Source organism: Tachyglossus aculeatus (genome assembly GCF_015852505.1).
Source record: "Tachyglossus aculeatus isolate mTacAcu1 chromosome 12 unlocalized genomic scaffold, mTacAcu1.pri SUPER_6_unloc_1, whole genome shotgun sequence".
NCBI lineage: Eukaryota > Metazoa > Chordata > Mammalia > Monotremata > Tachyglossidae > Tachyglossus > Tachyglossus aculeatus.
Window position 1 is genome coordinate 19,949,303 of NW_024044828.1, and position 16,866 is coordinate 19,966,168.

The 16,866-nt window shown below is 52.6% G+C and overlaps 1 protein-coding gene across 1 annotated transcript in view; it reads right to left on the reverse strand.

Moving 5' to 3' along the window:
* Positions 1-191: 191 nt before the first annotated feature.
* Positions 192-16,866, reverse strand: part of CHP1 (calcineurin like EF-hand protein 1) — a 36,581-nt gene continuing 19,906 nt past the window's right edge. Inside the window, exons 2-7 of the mRNA XM_038741174.1 lie at positions 14,827-14,899; positions 9,257-9,337; positions 6,117-6,244; positions 2,977-3,038; positions 2,142-2,264; positions 192-1,820 (exon numbers count right to left, since the gene is read on the reverse strand). Of these exons, the coding sequence (XP_038597102.1) occupies positions 1,767-1,820; positions 2,142-2,264; positions 2,977-3,038; positions 6,117-6,244; positions 9,257-9,337; positions 14,827-14,899 (521 nt within the window). The 3' untranslated portion in view covers positions 192-1,766. The remainder of the gene's footprint in view (positions 1,821-2,141; positions 2,265-2,976; positions 3,039-6,116; positions 6,245-9,256; positions 9,338-14,826; positions 14,900-16,866) is intronic.

Consider the following 16,866-nt stretch of genomic DNA (forward strand, 5'->3'; position numbering starts at 1 on the left):
CAACGGGGTGATGGACGACATGGCCGAGCTTCCTTTGCCCCCGTCGCTCCCCTACCTGGCTCCAAATAGGGACCATCTCTATATGTTGCCAACTTGTCCTTCCCAAGCGCTTAGTCCAGTGCTCTGCACACGGTAAGCGCTCAGTAAATACGATTGATTGATTGATCCAAGGAAGGAGCTGAGCGCGGGGCTGTTTTTCAAACACTGACGTAATTTATTGATGGACGAAGAGAACAGCTTCAACGGAAGAGTAAGGCACCACCATGGATCGAAACGGCTTGCTACACAGCCAGAGGGGGGAGGAAAGCACATTTTTATCTTAAAAACAACAGAAAAAAAATGAAGCGGGTCACGTGGTCTCAAAGTTCACTGTCCTTCTCGATCCTAGATGGGGTGCCTGACCGTTTTTCCCTCGAATACAGTACCTCTATTACGCCAGTCCCTGGATTCCCCCCGCCCAAACCTCCCCTTCCTGGTCCGCGCCGTCCCCCCCGCCCCGACCCTCCCCAACACGTTTTACGAAACAAGACAAGGAAACTTCAGGCCGCGGGGCTTGGCACTGTTTGGCGCTGGGCCGCTGCTCCCCTCCCCAAGCATCCTCCTCCCCCGTGGGCAAGCGCAAGGAGGGGCAGGGGGAAAACCAGCCCTTTCTTGGTCCAGAAGTGATCCCAACCCAGCTGGTGCTGGAAAACCGCCACTTTCCTCGTCCCGGCCGCTTGTTGCCTCGGTCCCGTACGACGGGCGGCGAGACAAGTGGGGCCAACTTGAAATCTCTCGGGCCGGAGTGAGTCAGGACTTCCTCTCCTCGAGGCCCCCGCCGACGCTCGGGCTTCCCCATTTTCTGGGGTTTCGTCACGGGCGGGCAGATCCACAGCCGGCGCCGTGGCCTTCCCCTCTGCCTTGAAGCCGGACAGTGGCCTTCTGCCCTCCTCCCCGTCCCAACTAGAGGACTCCCACCCATAAAGAGCCGGGAGACCGGAGGTGGAGAGAACTGGGGTGACCCCGGGAGTGTTGGGATGCCCTCCCCGTCCCAACTAGAGGACTCCCACCCATAAAGAGCCGGGTGATCGGAGGTGGAGAGAACTGGGGTGACCCCGGGAGTGTCGGGATGCCCTCCCTGTCCCAACTAGAGGACTCCCACCCCTAAAGAGCCGGGAGATCGGAGGTGGAGAGAACTGGGGTGACCCCGGGAGTGTTGGGATGCCCTCCCCGTCCCAACTAGAGGACTCCCACCCCTAAAGAGCCGGGAGATCGGAGGTGGAGAGAACTGGGGTGACCCCGGGAGTGTCGGGATGCCCATCCCTGGACTTCCACAGGACAGGGATCGGCTTCTCGGATTCCCAGAGCTCAGTGACCTCACTGGATTCGAGAGCGAGGGCGGACCAGATGTGAGGGGCTAACGGGCAGCGGGCGGGAAGGCCGGCGGAGGGGAACACGAGACTTGAAATCAAGCGGCAGAGGCAGGAGGCGGGCAGGACGGGGGTGGGCAGCGATCCGAGGCCCCCGGGGAAAACCTGACTGGGCCACCACCGGCTCAGAGCCCCCGCCCCGGGGAAGAGTTGCAGGGGATCGGAAAAGGGGAGAGGGGGAAGGAAGGTGCCATCTCCCCGCATCCTCCAGCCCCGGGGCAGGGGCGTCATGCGGGAGCAGCAGGGGCACTGGGGTGGGGTCGGGGGGGGGGTGGAAAGGAGACGATGGCAGTGGGGAAGACTGATGTTCCACTTCTGAAATACTAGAGAGGAAGGGAGAGGTTGGGGCCTTGTCCATCAGTGAAGGAACCGAATGCTCATTTTCTGCTCCACGTCCACCTTCTCCAGAACCTGAAAGGAAGCCGGGCAGGCCGTGAGGGGGATGTGATTAGGCAGGGGGCGGGGGATACAGGGCACATCCAGAAGGCACTTATCCCGCTCCCCTCTCCATTCCCGCCCGCATCCGGGACCCTGTCGGAAATCGGGGCCCTCGCTGGCCCAGAAGCAGCCGGCACTGTGAGCCCCCCATGGGACAACCTCATCACCTTGTAATCTCCCCAGCGCTTAGAACAGTGCTTTGCACATAGTAAGCGCTTAATAAATGCCATCATCATCACTTCCGCCCTCCTGGGCAGTTTAGCGTGACCGTCCCGGCCGGGTGGGCTTCCTGACCTTGACAAACTCCGTGAAGGAGATGGCACTGTCTCCGTCCTGGTCGGCTTCCTGGATGGTCCTGTCGGCGATGCTGCCCAGCTGTTCGTCAGAGATGTTCACGCCCACCATCATACGCAGCACCTGCAAGGCGGGCAGACCAATGCACGGTTGGGGGAGGGAAGGGTGGAGGGGGATGCATCACTTTTTCCTCGCTCCCGCAAAGGCAGAATCCAAAAGCCCTTGGCCTCAGGCCCCTTGCTGGGCTGGACAAGGTGAGCTCGTCGAGGGCAGGGAATGTGCCTGTTTATTGTTACACTGTACTCTATGTGCAGAAGACTGTACAAAGCGCTTGCGAAAGTACGATTGATTAAAGGACACATTCCCTGCCCACACGAGCTTAAAGTCGGCAAGACGAGACAGACATTAATATAAATAAATTCCCACACCCGGCCCAGACCACAGATCCAACAGGCCGGGCGGGCATCACCCCTCGGGCTGCCCGGCGTGGCGTCCGGCCAGGAAGCCGCAGGGGCCTCTGGATAACGTACCAGGGTTGGGGGGTACAGAGTGCCCGCCGCTCAGGTCTGGGGCTTGCCCTCCCTGGCGTGGTGGTCCGTGGCCCCAGAAAAAGACTAAGAGCAAATAGGTCACCCCACGGATGGACTCTGAAACAGTTTCACCCATCTCACCGCTCTGCTTTGGTGCCTCTCGACCCGGAGCGACAAACTGAACCAAGACTGACACCGAGAGATCGCCCAATGACCCCAGATTGGTTCTCGCCCCCGGAAGAATCAAGTCAGAGACCCCCCGCCACCGCGAGCTCGCCGCCGCTCACCCCTGCCTCCACACCTACCTGCAGCAATTCGTCACGGGAAATCTTGTCGTCTTTATCCAAGTCGTAGAGCCGGAAGGCGACTGGTGGGAAGAGGAGACACAGGCGCGCGTGAGAGGCAGAGCGGGGTCCCCTCCCGCCGCCCTGACGCCAGGCCCGGAGCCGTTTGAGGGCTCCGTCCTTTGGCGTTTCACTGGTTGGCCCCAGGGAGGGGGGTTTCCTCAGAAGCGTGGCTGGCGGGAAATTCGGAGAGGAGAGGAAGTGTGGAGGAAAGAAGGCGGGAACGGGGTGAGAGGAAGTAAGGCGGGAAAGGGGTGAAGAGGAAGTAAGGCGGGAAAGGGGTGAGGAGGAAGTAAGGCGGAAAAGGGGTGAGGAGGAAGTGCGGCGGGAAAGGGGTGAGGAGGAAGTGGGGCGGGAAAGGGGTGAGGAGGAAGTGCGGTGGGAAAGGGGTGAGGAGGAAGTGCGGCGGGAAAGGGGTGAGGAGGAAGTGCGGCGGGAAAGGGGTGAGGAGGAAGTGGGGTGGGAAAGGGGTGAGGAGGAAGTGGGGCGGGAAAGGGGTGAGGAGGAAGTGGGGCGGGAAATGGGTGAGGAGGAAGTGGGGAGGGAAAGGGGTGAGGAGGAAGTATGGCAGAAAAGGGGTGAGGAGGAAGTAAGGCAGGGAAGGGGTGAGGAGAAGAAAGCCCATCAGCCCAGGTTCTTCCTGACCAACCACTGTCTGGTGCCCCAATAATAATAATAATGCTATAATAATATTTGTTAAGCGCTTACTATGTGCCAAGCACTGTTCTAAGTGCTGGGGAGGTTACAAGGAGATCAGGTTGTCCCACGGGTGGGGGGCTCACAGTTTTAATCCCCATTTTACAGATGAGGGAACTGAGGCCCAGTGAAATGACTTGCCCAAAGTCACCCAGCTGACAGTTGGCAGAGCCGGGATTTGAACCCATGACCTCGGACTCCCAAGCCCGGGCTCTTTCCACTGAGTCCCGCTGCTTCTCCTGGATGCCGGCATCTCCGCCCTCCCACACACATCGCCGTGGGCTTTCAATCCATTTTACTGGGCGCTTTCTGGGTGCAGGGCCCTGTACTAAGCACTTGGGAGAGCACAACTGAACAGAGTTGCTGGCACGTTCCCTGCCCACAAGGAGCTTACAGTCTTCACGGGGAGACAGACATTTTAAAAAAAATGAATTACAGAAGGGGAAATGAGGGATTAGTCAGCAAAGGACTTTAAAAAAAAAAAAAGGAGAAGAAGGTATCTGAGCCCATACTGTGTCCTGGCACTGTACTAAGCGCTGGGCTAGATAGAGAAGCAGCGTGGCTCAATGGAAAGAGCCCGGGCTTTGGAGTCAGAGGTCATGGGTTCAAATCCCGGCTCCGCCACCTGTCAGCTGGGTGACTTTGGGCAAGTCACTTCACTGGGCCTCAGTTCCCTCATCTGAAAAATGGGGATTAAAAACTGTGAGCCCCCCGTGGGACACCCTGATCACCTTGTAACTTCCCCAGTGCTTAGAACAGTGCTTTGCACATAGTAAGCGCTTAACAAATACCATTATTATTATTATTATTATTATTATTATTATTCAAGCCAATCCGATTGGACACAGGCCAGGGGTCCCAGATGAGGCTCCCATTCTTAATCCTCATTTTACAGATGAGGTTGCTGAAGCGACTGGCCCAAGGTCACAGAGCAGACACGTGGCAGAATCGGAATCAGAACTTAGGTCCTTCTGTCTTCCAGGCCCATTCTCTATCCATTAGGCCACGCTGTTCCTGGAGATGTGATTTCAATGATAATAATAATAATAATAATAATAGTGGCATTTATTAAGTGCTTACTTTCTAGACTGTGAGCCCACTGTTGGGCAGGGACCGTCTCTATATGTTGCCAGCTTGTACTTCCCAAGCGCTTAGTACAGTGCTCTGCACACAGTAAGCACTCAATAAATACGACTGATTGATTGATTGATTGATTACTATGTGCAAAGCACCGTTCTAAGTGCTGGGGAGGTTACAGGGTGATCAGGTTGTCCCATGGGGGGCTCACAGTCTTAAATCCCCATTTTCCAGATGAGGGAACTGAGGCCCAGAAAAGTGAAGTGACTTGCCCAAAGTCACACAGCTGAAAATTGGCAGAGCCAGGATTTATAATAATAATAATAATAAATGATAGCATTTATTAAGCGCTTACTGTGTGCAAAGCACAGTTCTAAGCACTAGGGAGGTTACAGAGTGATCAGGTCGTCCTACGGGGGGGCTCACAGTCTTCATCCCCATTTTCCAGATGAGGTCACTGAGGCCCAGGGAAGGGAAGTCACTTGCCCAAAGTCACCCAGCTGACAAGTGGCGGAGCCGGGATTTGAACCCACGACCGCTGACTCCAAAGCCCAGGCTCTTTCCGCTGAGCCCCGCTGAAGGGTCTGAAGATGCGGCCGTGACCTCCAAGAGGCCTTCCCGGACCCTCATTTCTCCCTCCTGCATCACCCCGGCACTTGGGACCGTCCCCTTGAAGTCCTCCTTATTCTCCCCACGGCACTTACGGATCGCTCTATGATTTAGTTCCCGGCTTCCTCCCCCGGAGATCGTAAGCCCGTTGTGGGCAGGGAAAACGGGTCTACCAACTCGGTTGGATCGCACCCCCTTTCCAACCGCTTTGTCCAGCGCTCCGCACACCGAGAGCGCTCAATAGAGAAGCAGCGCGGCTCAGTGGAAAGAGCCCGGCTTCGGAGTCAGAGGTCATGGGTTCAAATCCCGGCTCCGCCCCTTGTCAGCTGGGTGACTTTGGGCAAGTCACTTCACTTCTCTGGGCCTCAGTTACCTCATCCGGAAAATGGGGATTAAGACTGTGAGCCCCCCGTGGGACAACCTGATCACCTTGTATCCTCCCCAGCGCTTAGAACAGTGCTTTGCACATAGTAAGCGCTTAACAAATGCCATCATCATCATCATCAATAAATACCGTTGACTGATGGAGAGAGAGAGAGAAAGAGAGGGAAGGAGAAAGAGAGCGTGTGAGCGTGTGTTTGTTTGCCAGGGAGGGAGGGTGCTGAAGATGGGTCACTGTTGAAATTCCCGCTTCCCGTCGCCCCCGGGGAAGAGGGATCCCGCTCTAGCCCACTGGGGAGGTGGGAAAACCAGGGGGGGAAAACAAGGCAGGCCCTCACAGTGCAACTTGTTGCTCCGGCTGTTGAGCGGCTCCGGGCCGTTGACGTCTTTGCTCTTTTCGTTGTCCTCGATGGGTCGGAAGTGGGCCAGCGTCCTCATGAATCCCCGGAAGTTCACCTGGTCCTCTCTGATCGGGAGAGGTGGGAATGGACGGAGGGCGTCAAAGGGGCCGGCCTCCCGGAACCCAACCCCGGGAATAATAAATAAAAAAACTCAAGACTCGGGGTCTCCTAACTAGATTTTTCTTTTTTGCTCAGCGGTATCTGCTACGCTCTCACGATGTGCCGGGGGCTGTACTAAGCGCTTGGGGTGGATACAGAGAAGCAGCGTGGCTCAGTGGAAAGAGCCCGGGCTTTGGAGTCAGAGGGCGTGGGTTCAAATCCCGGCTCCGCCAACTGTCAGCTGGGTGACTTTGGGCACGTCACTTCACTTCTCTGGGCCTCAGTTCCCTCATCTGGAAAAAGGGGATTAAGACTGTGAGCCCCCGGTGGGACAACCTGATCTCCTTGTAGCCTCCCCAGTGCTTAGAACTGTGCTTTGCACATAGTAAGTGCTTAATAAATGCCATTATTATTATTATACAGCTAATCAGCCCCTGTCATGTGGGGCTCACAGCCTTTATCCTTGGTTTACAGATGAGGGAGCTGAGGCCCAGAGAATTTAAGCGACTTTCCGAAGGTCTCACAGCAGACTCGTCCCCCTCTCCATCGCCCCCATCTTACCTCCTTCCCTTCCCCACAGCACCTGTATATATGTTTGCACATATTTATTACTCTATTTATGTATTTATTTATTTTATTTGTACATATCTATTCTATTTATTTTGTTAGTATGTTTGGTTTTGTTCTCTGTCTCCCCCTTTTAGACTGTGAGCCCACTGTTGGGTAGGGACTGTCTCTATGTGTTGCCAATTTGTACTTCCCAAGCGCTTAGTACAGTGCTCTGCACATAGTAAGCGCTCAATAAATACGATTGATGATGATGATGATGATGATGACGACAAGTGGCGCAGCCGGGATTAGAACCCACGTCCCCTGACCCCGAGGCCTGGGCTCTTCCCTCCGGGCCACGCGGCTTCTCAAGAAGGCTCGGCGCGAGCCAGCCTGAAACTTTCCACCCAAGCGAGTGACCGCAATTAGCCGGAACCCGAGGATTTGGCTCAATCTTGCCCCTGATCAAGAGGTCAACAGTATTTCGGTTGTAATTAACAGCTCCATTAAGAGTCCCCCATGCTCTCCTTCCGGCTCTGCCACTTGTCTGCTGTGTGACCTTGGGCAAATCAGCGCACTTCTCTGAGCCTCAGTTCTCTCATCTGTAAACTGGGGATTACTGTTGTTACTACTAGCAAGAATAATAACAACAGAGGTGTTTGTTAAGGGCTTACTATGTGCCAAGCACTGGGGTAGATTCATTCATTCAGTCGTATTTATTGAGCGCTTACTGCGTGAAGAGCACTGTACTAAGCGCTTGATGCAATGGAATCAGGTTGGATGCAGTCCCTGTCCCACATGGGGCTCACAGTCTTCATCCCCATTTTACAGATGAGGGGACTGAGGCATAGAGAAGCAAAGTGACTTGCCCAGGGTCACACGGCAGACATGTGGCAGAGGCAGGATTCAAACCCAGGGCCTCTGACTCCGAGGCCCCTGCTCTTGCCACTGGGCCACGCTGCTTCTCACTACTTAAGACCGCCAGCCCCTTGTGGGGCAGGGACTGTATCCAATGGTACTTGGTGATAATAATAACGATAGCATTTATTAAGTGCTTATTATGTGCAAAGCACTGTTCTAAGCACAGGGGAGGATACAAGGTGATCAAGGTTGTCCCACGGGGGGCTCACCGTCTTAATCCCCATTTTACAGATGAGGGAACTGAGGGCCAGAAAAGTGAAGTGACTTGCCTAAAGTCACCCAGCTGACAACTGGCGGAGCTGGGATTTGAACCCACAATAATAATAATAATGATGATGACGGCATTTATTATGCGCTTACTATGTGCAAAGCACTGTTCTAAGCGCTGGGGAGATTACAAGGTGATCAGGTTGTCCCATGGGGGGCTCACAGTCTTAATCCCCATTTTACAGATGAGGGAACTGAGACACAGAGAAGTGACTTGCCCAAAGTCGCAAAGCTGACAATTGGTAGAGCTGGGATTTGAACCCATAATAATAATAATAATAATAATGATGGCATTTATTAAGCTCTTACTATGTGCAAAGCACTGTTCTAAGCGCTGGGGAGATTACAAGGTGATCAGGTTGTCCCATGGGGGGCTCACAGTCTTCAACCCCATTTTACAGATGAGGGAACTGAGGCACAGAGAAGTGAAGTAACTTGCTCAAAGTCGCACAGCTGACAATTGGCGGAGCCGGGATTTGAACCAATAATAATAATAATAATAATAATAATAATGGCATTTATTAAGCACTTACTATGTGCAAAGCGCTGTTCTTCTAAGCGCTGGGGAGATTACAAGGTGATCAGGTTGTCCCATGGGGGGCTCACAGTCTTCATCCCCATTTTACAGATGGGGGAACTGAGACTCAGAGAAGTGAAGTGACTTGCCCAAAGTCGCACAGCTGACAATTGGCAGAGCCAGGATTTGAACCTATGACCTCTGACCCCAAAGCCTGTGCTCTTTCCACTGAGCCCCGCTACTTCTCTTAGTATGGTGCCCGGCACTTGGTAAGTAAGCGCTTAACAAATACCATTAAAAAAGAGAAAAATGTGCAAACCTCCTGGCTCATTCTGGGAGCATTCATTCAGCCTTAATCTTTGTTTTACAGATGAGGGAGCCCAGAGAATTTAAGCGACCTTCCCCGGGTCACACAGCAGACAAGCGGCGGAGCCGGGATTAGAACCCACGGCTCCTGACCCCGAGGCCCGGGCTCTTCCCTCCGGGCCACGCGGCTTCTCAAGAAGGCTCACCGTGAGCCAGCCTGAAACTTTCCAGCCAAGCGTGTGACTGCAATTAGCCACAGTGCAAGCCTGGGAATTTTGGGAAAGAGGGAGCACTCAACCGCTGGAATTTGGGGAATCTGGGGAGAGGCAGCGGAGTTCGAGCCCCCTTCCAAGAACCCCAGGGCGTCTCCGGGGCAACAGACGGGGGCCGGGATGGGCAGGAGCCTGGGACCACCTACCCCTCTGGGAAGAAGGCGTTGATGATCCGGTCTCCCAGAGGGTTGATGGCGAGTTCCGGGATGCGCTGAAAGTCTTCACGGCTACAGTCGGGGAGAGAAGCGAAAAAAACCCCCACTTTTTCAGTCATTCATTCAATCGTATTTATTGAGCGCTTACTGCGTGCGGAGCACTGGATTAAGCGCTTGGGAAGTCCAAGTCGGCAACATATAGAGACGGTCCCTCCCCGAAAACGGCCTCACAGGCTAGAATCAATCAATCGTATTTATTGAGCACTTACTATGGGCAGAGCACTTGGGAAGTACAAGAGACAACATCTAGAGACAGTCCCTACCCAACAGTGGGCTCACAGTCTAAAAGGGGGAGACAGAGAACAAAACCAAACATACTAACAAAATAAAATAAATAGAATAGATATGTCCAAGTAAAATAAATAAATAGAGTAATAAATATGTACAAACATATATACATATATACAGGTGCTTTGGTGAAGGGAAGGAGGTAAGATGGGGGGGATGGAGGGGGGGGGATGGACAACAAAACGTGTGGACGGGTGTCAAGTTGTCAGAATAAATAGAATTAAAGATAAATAATAATAATGATGGCATTTATTAAGCGCTTACTATGTGCAAAGCATTGTTCTAAGCGCTGGGGAGGTTACAAGGTGATCCCACTCTGGCCCACCAGGGACGGGAGGTCGGGGGGGTGGGGAAAACAAGGCAGGTCCTCACAGTGCAACTTGTTGCTCCAGCTGTTGAGCGGCTCTGGGAATAGTAAACACTTAATACATGCTATCATTATTATTATTATTATTAATAAGCACTTGGAAGGAGTACAACAGAGTTGGTTGACTGCTCCCTGCCCAACAGGAGCTTACAGTCTGGGGTGGGGGAGAGGATTTATTTGGTGTGGAGGGGGATCTTCCTCCCTTCAAGGCCCTACTGAGAGCTCACCTCCTCCAGGAGGCCTTCCCAGACTGAGCCCCTTCCTTCCTCTCCCCCTCGTCCCCCTCTCCATCCCCCCATCTTGCTTCCTTCCCTTCCCCACAGCACCTGTATATATGTATCTATGTTTGTACATATTTATTACTCTATTTTACTTGTACATATCTATTCTATTTATTTTATTTTGTTGGTATGTTTGGTTTTGTCCTCTGTCTCCCCCTTTTAGACTGTGAGTCCACTGTTGGGTAGGGACTGTCTCTATATGTTGCCAACTTGGACTTCCCAAGCGCTTAGCACAGTGCTCTGCACACAGTAAGCGCTCAATAAATACGATTGATGATGATGATCTCTGAGGCAGAGGGAAGTGCACCAGACTGTATTAGCTCCTGGAGGGCAAGGACTCATCCTGGAACAGGGTGGCCCGGGCCGGGCCTGGGAGCGGGCTGGGTGCCGCCCACCTGCATCAGGAGCGGGCTGGAATGCTGGAATGCTGGAATGCTGACCTGCCAGGGCCCTGAAGGCAAATCCTCTTTGCTGGGCCAACATCCAGGCTCTCCCGATGCAGGACCAGGGTGGTTGCCTGGTTACAGTGTGGGGGGAGAGACGCTAGAGAAGCGGGACCCGCTCGGCCCGGCGCTCCGGACGCCATCCTCGAACCGGTGGGAAGCCGTCCGCCCCTTCATGTGGGGGTTTAAACTTTAACCCGTCACAAGGGCCCACGTAACCCCTGGATTTGAAGAGTTTCTCACAGGTCACCGACCTTCCAATTGCGGTCGGTCGGCGGGCCCCGCTCTGGAGGTCAGTTGCCCCCCGCTGACCTCTCTCCGGAGCCCAGCCCAGTCCCACTGGCTTGGCGGGGCCCCGTGACTTCGGCCTCGGCCGCTGGCCCGCTTCCAGAGGCTCCTCCCACGGAACAGACTCCCCTTTATAATAATAATAAGAATAATGGCATTTATTAAGCGCTTACTATGTGGAAAGCACTGTTCTAAGCGCTGGGGAGATTACAAGGTGATCAGGTTGTCCCATGGAGGGGGCTCACAGTCTTCACCCCCATTTTACAGATGAGGGAACTGAGACACAGAGAAGTGAAGTGACTTGCCCAAAGTCGCAAAGCTGACAATTGGCAGAGCCGGGATTTGAACCCATAATAATAATAATAATAATGGCATTTCTTAAGCGCTTACCATGGGCCAAGCACTGTTCTAAGCGCTGGGGAGGTTACAAGGTGATCAGGTTGTCCCACAGGAGGCTCACAGTCTTAATCCCCATTTTACAGATGAAGGAGCTGAGGCACAGAGAAGTGAAGTGACTTGCACACAGCTGACAGGTGGCGGAGCCGGGATTTGAACCCATGACCTCTGACTCCCAAGCCCGGGCTCTTTCCATTGAGCCACGCTGCTTTATCCTCCTCCGGGTGCCAGGCGCCTCCCGGCTCCTCCCTGCCACCCCCACAGAGGGCAAAATCATTTTCATCTCCGGTCCCGTTGGCGCGAGCCAGCCGAAAAACCACGGGATTGCTTCCGGCAGTGAGTCAGTGCGGGCCCGGGGACCACAGGGCCGGGTCCACCGAGGCACCCGGAAGCAGGGTGGGTCTAGTGAAGAGCCAGGGCCTGGGTTCTAATCCCGGCTTAGAACGCTTGCCTGCTGAGTGCCAGCTTGTACTTCCCAAGTGCTTAGTACAGTGCTCTGCACACAGTAAGCGCTCAATAAATATGATTGATTGATTGATTGAGTGACCTTGGACCAGTCACTTCACTTTTCTGGGCCTCAGTACTTAGACTGTGAGCTCCACGGGGGACAGAATAGGGGGTGGAAAGAGCACGGGCTTCGGAGGCCGAGGTTCAAATCCCAGCTCCACAAACTGTCAGCTGTGTGACTCTGGGCAAGACACTTCTGCGCCTCAGTGACCTCATCTGTAAAATGGGGATTAAGACTGTGAGTCCCCCATGGAACAACCTGATCACCTTGCAACCTCCCCAGCGCTTAGAACAGTGCTTTGCACATAGTAAGCGCTTAATAAATGCCATCATTATTATTTTTATTATTCACTTGTATAGACTGTGAGCCCACTGTTGGGTCGGGACCGTCTCTATATGTTGCCAACTTGTACTTCCCAAGCGCTTAGTACAGTGCTCTGCACACAGTAAGCGCTCAAGAAATACGATTGAATGATCTCCTCCAGCACTATGAACAGTGTTTAACACATAGTACGCTCCTAAGAAACACCATTTTTTTTTAAAAAAAGAGCTCCTCTTGCCATTCATATTTATTTCTATTTATCATATTTATTTCTAGACTGTGAGCCCACTGTTGGGTAGGGACCGTCTCTACATCATCATCATCAATCGTATTGAGCGCTTACTGTGTGCAGAGCACTGTACTAAGCGCTTGGGAAGTCCAAGTTGGCAACACATAGAGACAGTCCCTACCCAACAGTGGGCTCACAGTCTCTATATGTTGCCAACGTGTACTTCCCAAGCGCTTAGTACAGTGCTCTGCACACAGTAAGCACTCAACAAATACGATTGAATGAATTTATTGAGCATTAACTGTGTGCAAAGCACTGTACTAAGCGCTTGCCACACCCTCCCGCTCCTTTCGCTGGAGAGGAAGGTGCCCAGCGTCAAGGGAGGGAGCGGAAATGCCCGCTGGAAGACGCAGCCTCGGGTAGACCATTCATTCATTCAATCAATCGTATTTATTGAGCGCTTACTGTGTGCAGAGCACTGGACTAAGCGCTTGGGAAGGACAAGTTGGCAACATATAGGGACGGTCCCTACCCGACAGCGGGCTCAGCGGGGCCCGCTCCGGCTGGCTGGCGGCAGGGAGGTCTGGCAACCATCCGGTTAATTCCCGTCAGCGCCTCCGGCCGGATCAGCCGCCGGACCGACGGGTTTGGTGGCCTCCCCGGACTACGTTAACCAGAGCGTGGCCGCGGGCCCGCACCGCCTCGCCCGCGGTGGGACGGGCAGGCGGCTGAAGTCCCGGGACGGTATCACTACCATCATTATTAGAGAAGCAGCGTGGCTCGGTGGAAATAATAATAATAATAATAATGGCATTTATTAAGCGCTTACTATGTGCAAAGCACTGTTCTAAGCGCTGGGGAGGTTACAAGGTGATCAGGTTGTCCCACAGCGGGCTCACAGTCTTCACCCCCATTTTACAGATAACTGAGACACAGAGAAGTGAAGTGACTCGCCCAAAGTCACCCGGCTGACAATCAGCGGAGCAGGGATTTGAACCCGTGACCTCTGACTCCAAAGCCCGGGCTCTTTCCACTGAGCCACGCTGCTTCTCTGGAAAGAGCCCGTCTCTAGATGTTGCCAACTTGGACTTCGCAAGTGCTTAGTACAGTGCTCTGCACACAGTAAGCGCTCAATAAATACGACTGATTGATTGATTGAAAGAGCCTGGGCTCTGGAGTCAGAGGTCGTGGGTTCAAACCCCGGCTCCCAATTGCCAGCTGGGTGACCTTGGGCAAGTCACTTCACTTCTCTGGGCCTCAGTGACCTCATCCGTCAAATGGGGATGAAGACTGGGAGCCCCCCGTGGGACCTGATCACCTTGTAACCTCCCCAGCGCTTAGTACAGTGCTTTGCCCATAGTAATCGCTTAACAAGTACCATCATTATTATTATTATTACTGCATGCCAGGCACTGCACTAAGCCCTGGGGTGGATACGATACCTGTATATATGTATACATTTTTGTACATATTTATTACTCTATTTATTTTACTTGTACATATTTATTCTATTTATTTTGTTAATATGTTTTGTTTCGTTGTCTGTCTCCCCCTTCTAGACTGTGAGCCCACTGTTAGATAGGGACCATCTCTAGATGTTGCCAACTTGGACTTCCCAAGCGCTTAGTCCAGTGCTCTGCACACAGTAGGCGCTCAATAAATACGATTGAATGAATGAACGAATGAATACGAGCTAATTGGGTTGGACACAATCCCAGTCCAGCATGGGGCTGACACTCTTAATCCCCATTTTACAGGTGAGATAACGGAGGCCTAGAGAAGTGAAATGACTTGTCCAAGGTCACACTGCGGCTTCTGCCCTTGGGTCCCCACCCCTAAGCGCTCACTCTACCCCCCACTCAGAAGCACTTCTGTACATATTCTAGTACTGTCCATTGTAATGCCCCCGGCTAGAGTGTAAACTCCTTTAGGGCAGGGAGTTTATTGGACTCTTCCAAGCGCTCAATAAATACGATTGAACGAATGAATGAATGAATACAAGCTAATCGGGTTGGACACAATCCCTGCCCAGCATGGGGCTCACCCTCTGAATCCCCATTTTACGGATGAGATAACCGAGGCCCAGAGAAGTGAAGTGACTTGCCCAAGGTCACACTGCCGCTTCTGCCCTTGGGTCCCCACCCCTAAGCGCTCACTCTACCCCCCAACTCAGAAGCACTTCCTTACATATTCTAGTACTGTCCATTGTCCTTCAGGGCAGGGAGTTTATTGGACTCTTCCAAGCACTTAATGAGGTGCTCGGCACAAAAGTGCTCAATACATACCACTCACCGACTGGTCGTCAACCACAGGGTGGGAGGCAGAGAGAGGTCACCTGAGAGTCTCTTTTGGGGGACAAAGAGAGGGGGGCCCCACCTACCTGAGCGTCCCATTCTCCCCTTTGTCCAGGCTGGTGAATCGGCTGTACAGGCGGGTGATCTGACTGTGGGAAACTGCAAACAAAAGACAAAAGACAAAAGACAAAAGGTTAATGGGCCCTTCCCAACTGAGGCAGGGCTCCCCTGGGCCCCATAGTTTCCAAATGGGCGGCTTTCTCCCTCCCAACCCCCTTCTCCCCCTCGTCCCCCCTCCATCCCCCCATCTTACCTCCTTCCCTTCCCCACAGCACCTGTATATATGTTTGTACATATTTATTACTCTATTTTACTTGTACATATCTATTCTATTTATTTTATTTTGTTAGTATGTTTGGTTTTGTTCTCTGTCTCCCCCTTTTAGAGTGTGAGCCCACTGTCGGGTAGGGACTGTCTCTCTATGTTGCCAACTTGGACTTCCCAAGCGCTTAGTCCAGTGCTCTGCACACAGTAAGCGCTCAATAAATACGATTGATTGATTGATCGTCCCACCACACCCCAGCTCCCACTCTTCCAACTCACCCCCCCCTTCCCAGCCCTGCTCAACTCTCAACTGCCCTGGGAGGCCTTCAGGGAATAGCCTTGCTTGCTCCCTTTATTCCCCTTGCTCCCTTTAAGGCCCTACTGAGAGCTCACCTCCTCCAGGAGGCCTTCCCACACTGAGCCCCTTCCTTCCTCTCCCCCTCAATCAATCGTATTTATTGAGCGCTTACTGTGTGCAGAGCACTGGACTAAGCGCTTGGGAAGTCCAAGTTGGCAACACATAAAGACGGTCCCTACTCAACAGTGGGCTCACAGTCTAAAAGGGGGAGACAGAGATCAAAGCCAAACATACTAACAAAATAAAATAAAGAGAATAGATATGTACAAGTAAAATAGAGTAATAAATATGTACAAACATATATACATATATACAGGTCTTCCAACTCACCCCCCCTTCCCAGCCCTGCTCAATTCTCAACTGCCCTGGGAGGCCTTCAGGGAATAGCCTTGCTTGCTCCCTTTATTCCCCTTGCTCCCTTTAAGGCCCTACTGAGAGCTCACCTCCTCCAGGAGGCCTTCCCACACTGAGCCCCTTCCTTCCTCTCCCCCTCAATCAATCATATTTATTGAGCGCTTACTGTGTGCAGAGCACTGGACTAAGCGCTTGGGAAGTACAAGTTGGCAACACATAGAGACAGTCCCTACCCAATAGTGGGCTCACAGCCTAAAAGGGGGAGACAGAGAACAAAACCAAACATACTAACAAAATAAACAGAATAGATATGTACAAGTAAAATAAATAAATAGAGTAATAAATTTGTACAAACAGATATACAGGTCTTCCAACTCACCCCACTTTCCCAGCCCTGCTCAACTCTCAACTGCCCTGGGAGGCCTTCAGGGAATAGCCTTGCTTGCTCCCTTTATTCCCCTTTATTCCCTTTGCTCCCTTCAAGGCCCTACTGAGAGCTCACCTCCTCCAGGAGGCCTTCCCACACTGAGCCCCTTCCTTCCTCTCCCCCTCATCCCCCTCTCCATTCCCCCCATCTTACCTCCTTCCCTTCCCCACAGCACCTGTATAGACGTATATATGCTTGTACGCATTTATTACTCTATTTATTCATTTAAATGAATAAAGCAGCGGAGAAGCAGCGTAGCTCAGTGGAAAGAGCCTGGGCTGTAAAATGGGGATGAAGACTGTGAGCCCCCCGGGGACAACCTAATCACCTTGTAACCTCCCCCAGTGCTTAGAACAGTGCTTGGCACACAGTAAGCACTTAATAATCAATCATATTTATTGAGCGCTTACTGTGTGCAGAGCACTGTACTAAGCGCTTGGGAAGTACAAGTTGGCAACATATAGAGACAGTCCCTACCCAACAGTGGGCTCACAGACTGTACTAAGCACTGGGGTGGATACAAGCAAATGGGGTTGAATATTTTAAGGTTAATGGCATACATCATCATCATCATCAATCGTATTTATTGAGCGCTTACTACGTGCAGAGCACTGTACTGAGCGCTTGGGAAGTACAAATTGGCAACATCTAGAGACAGTCCCT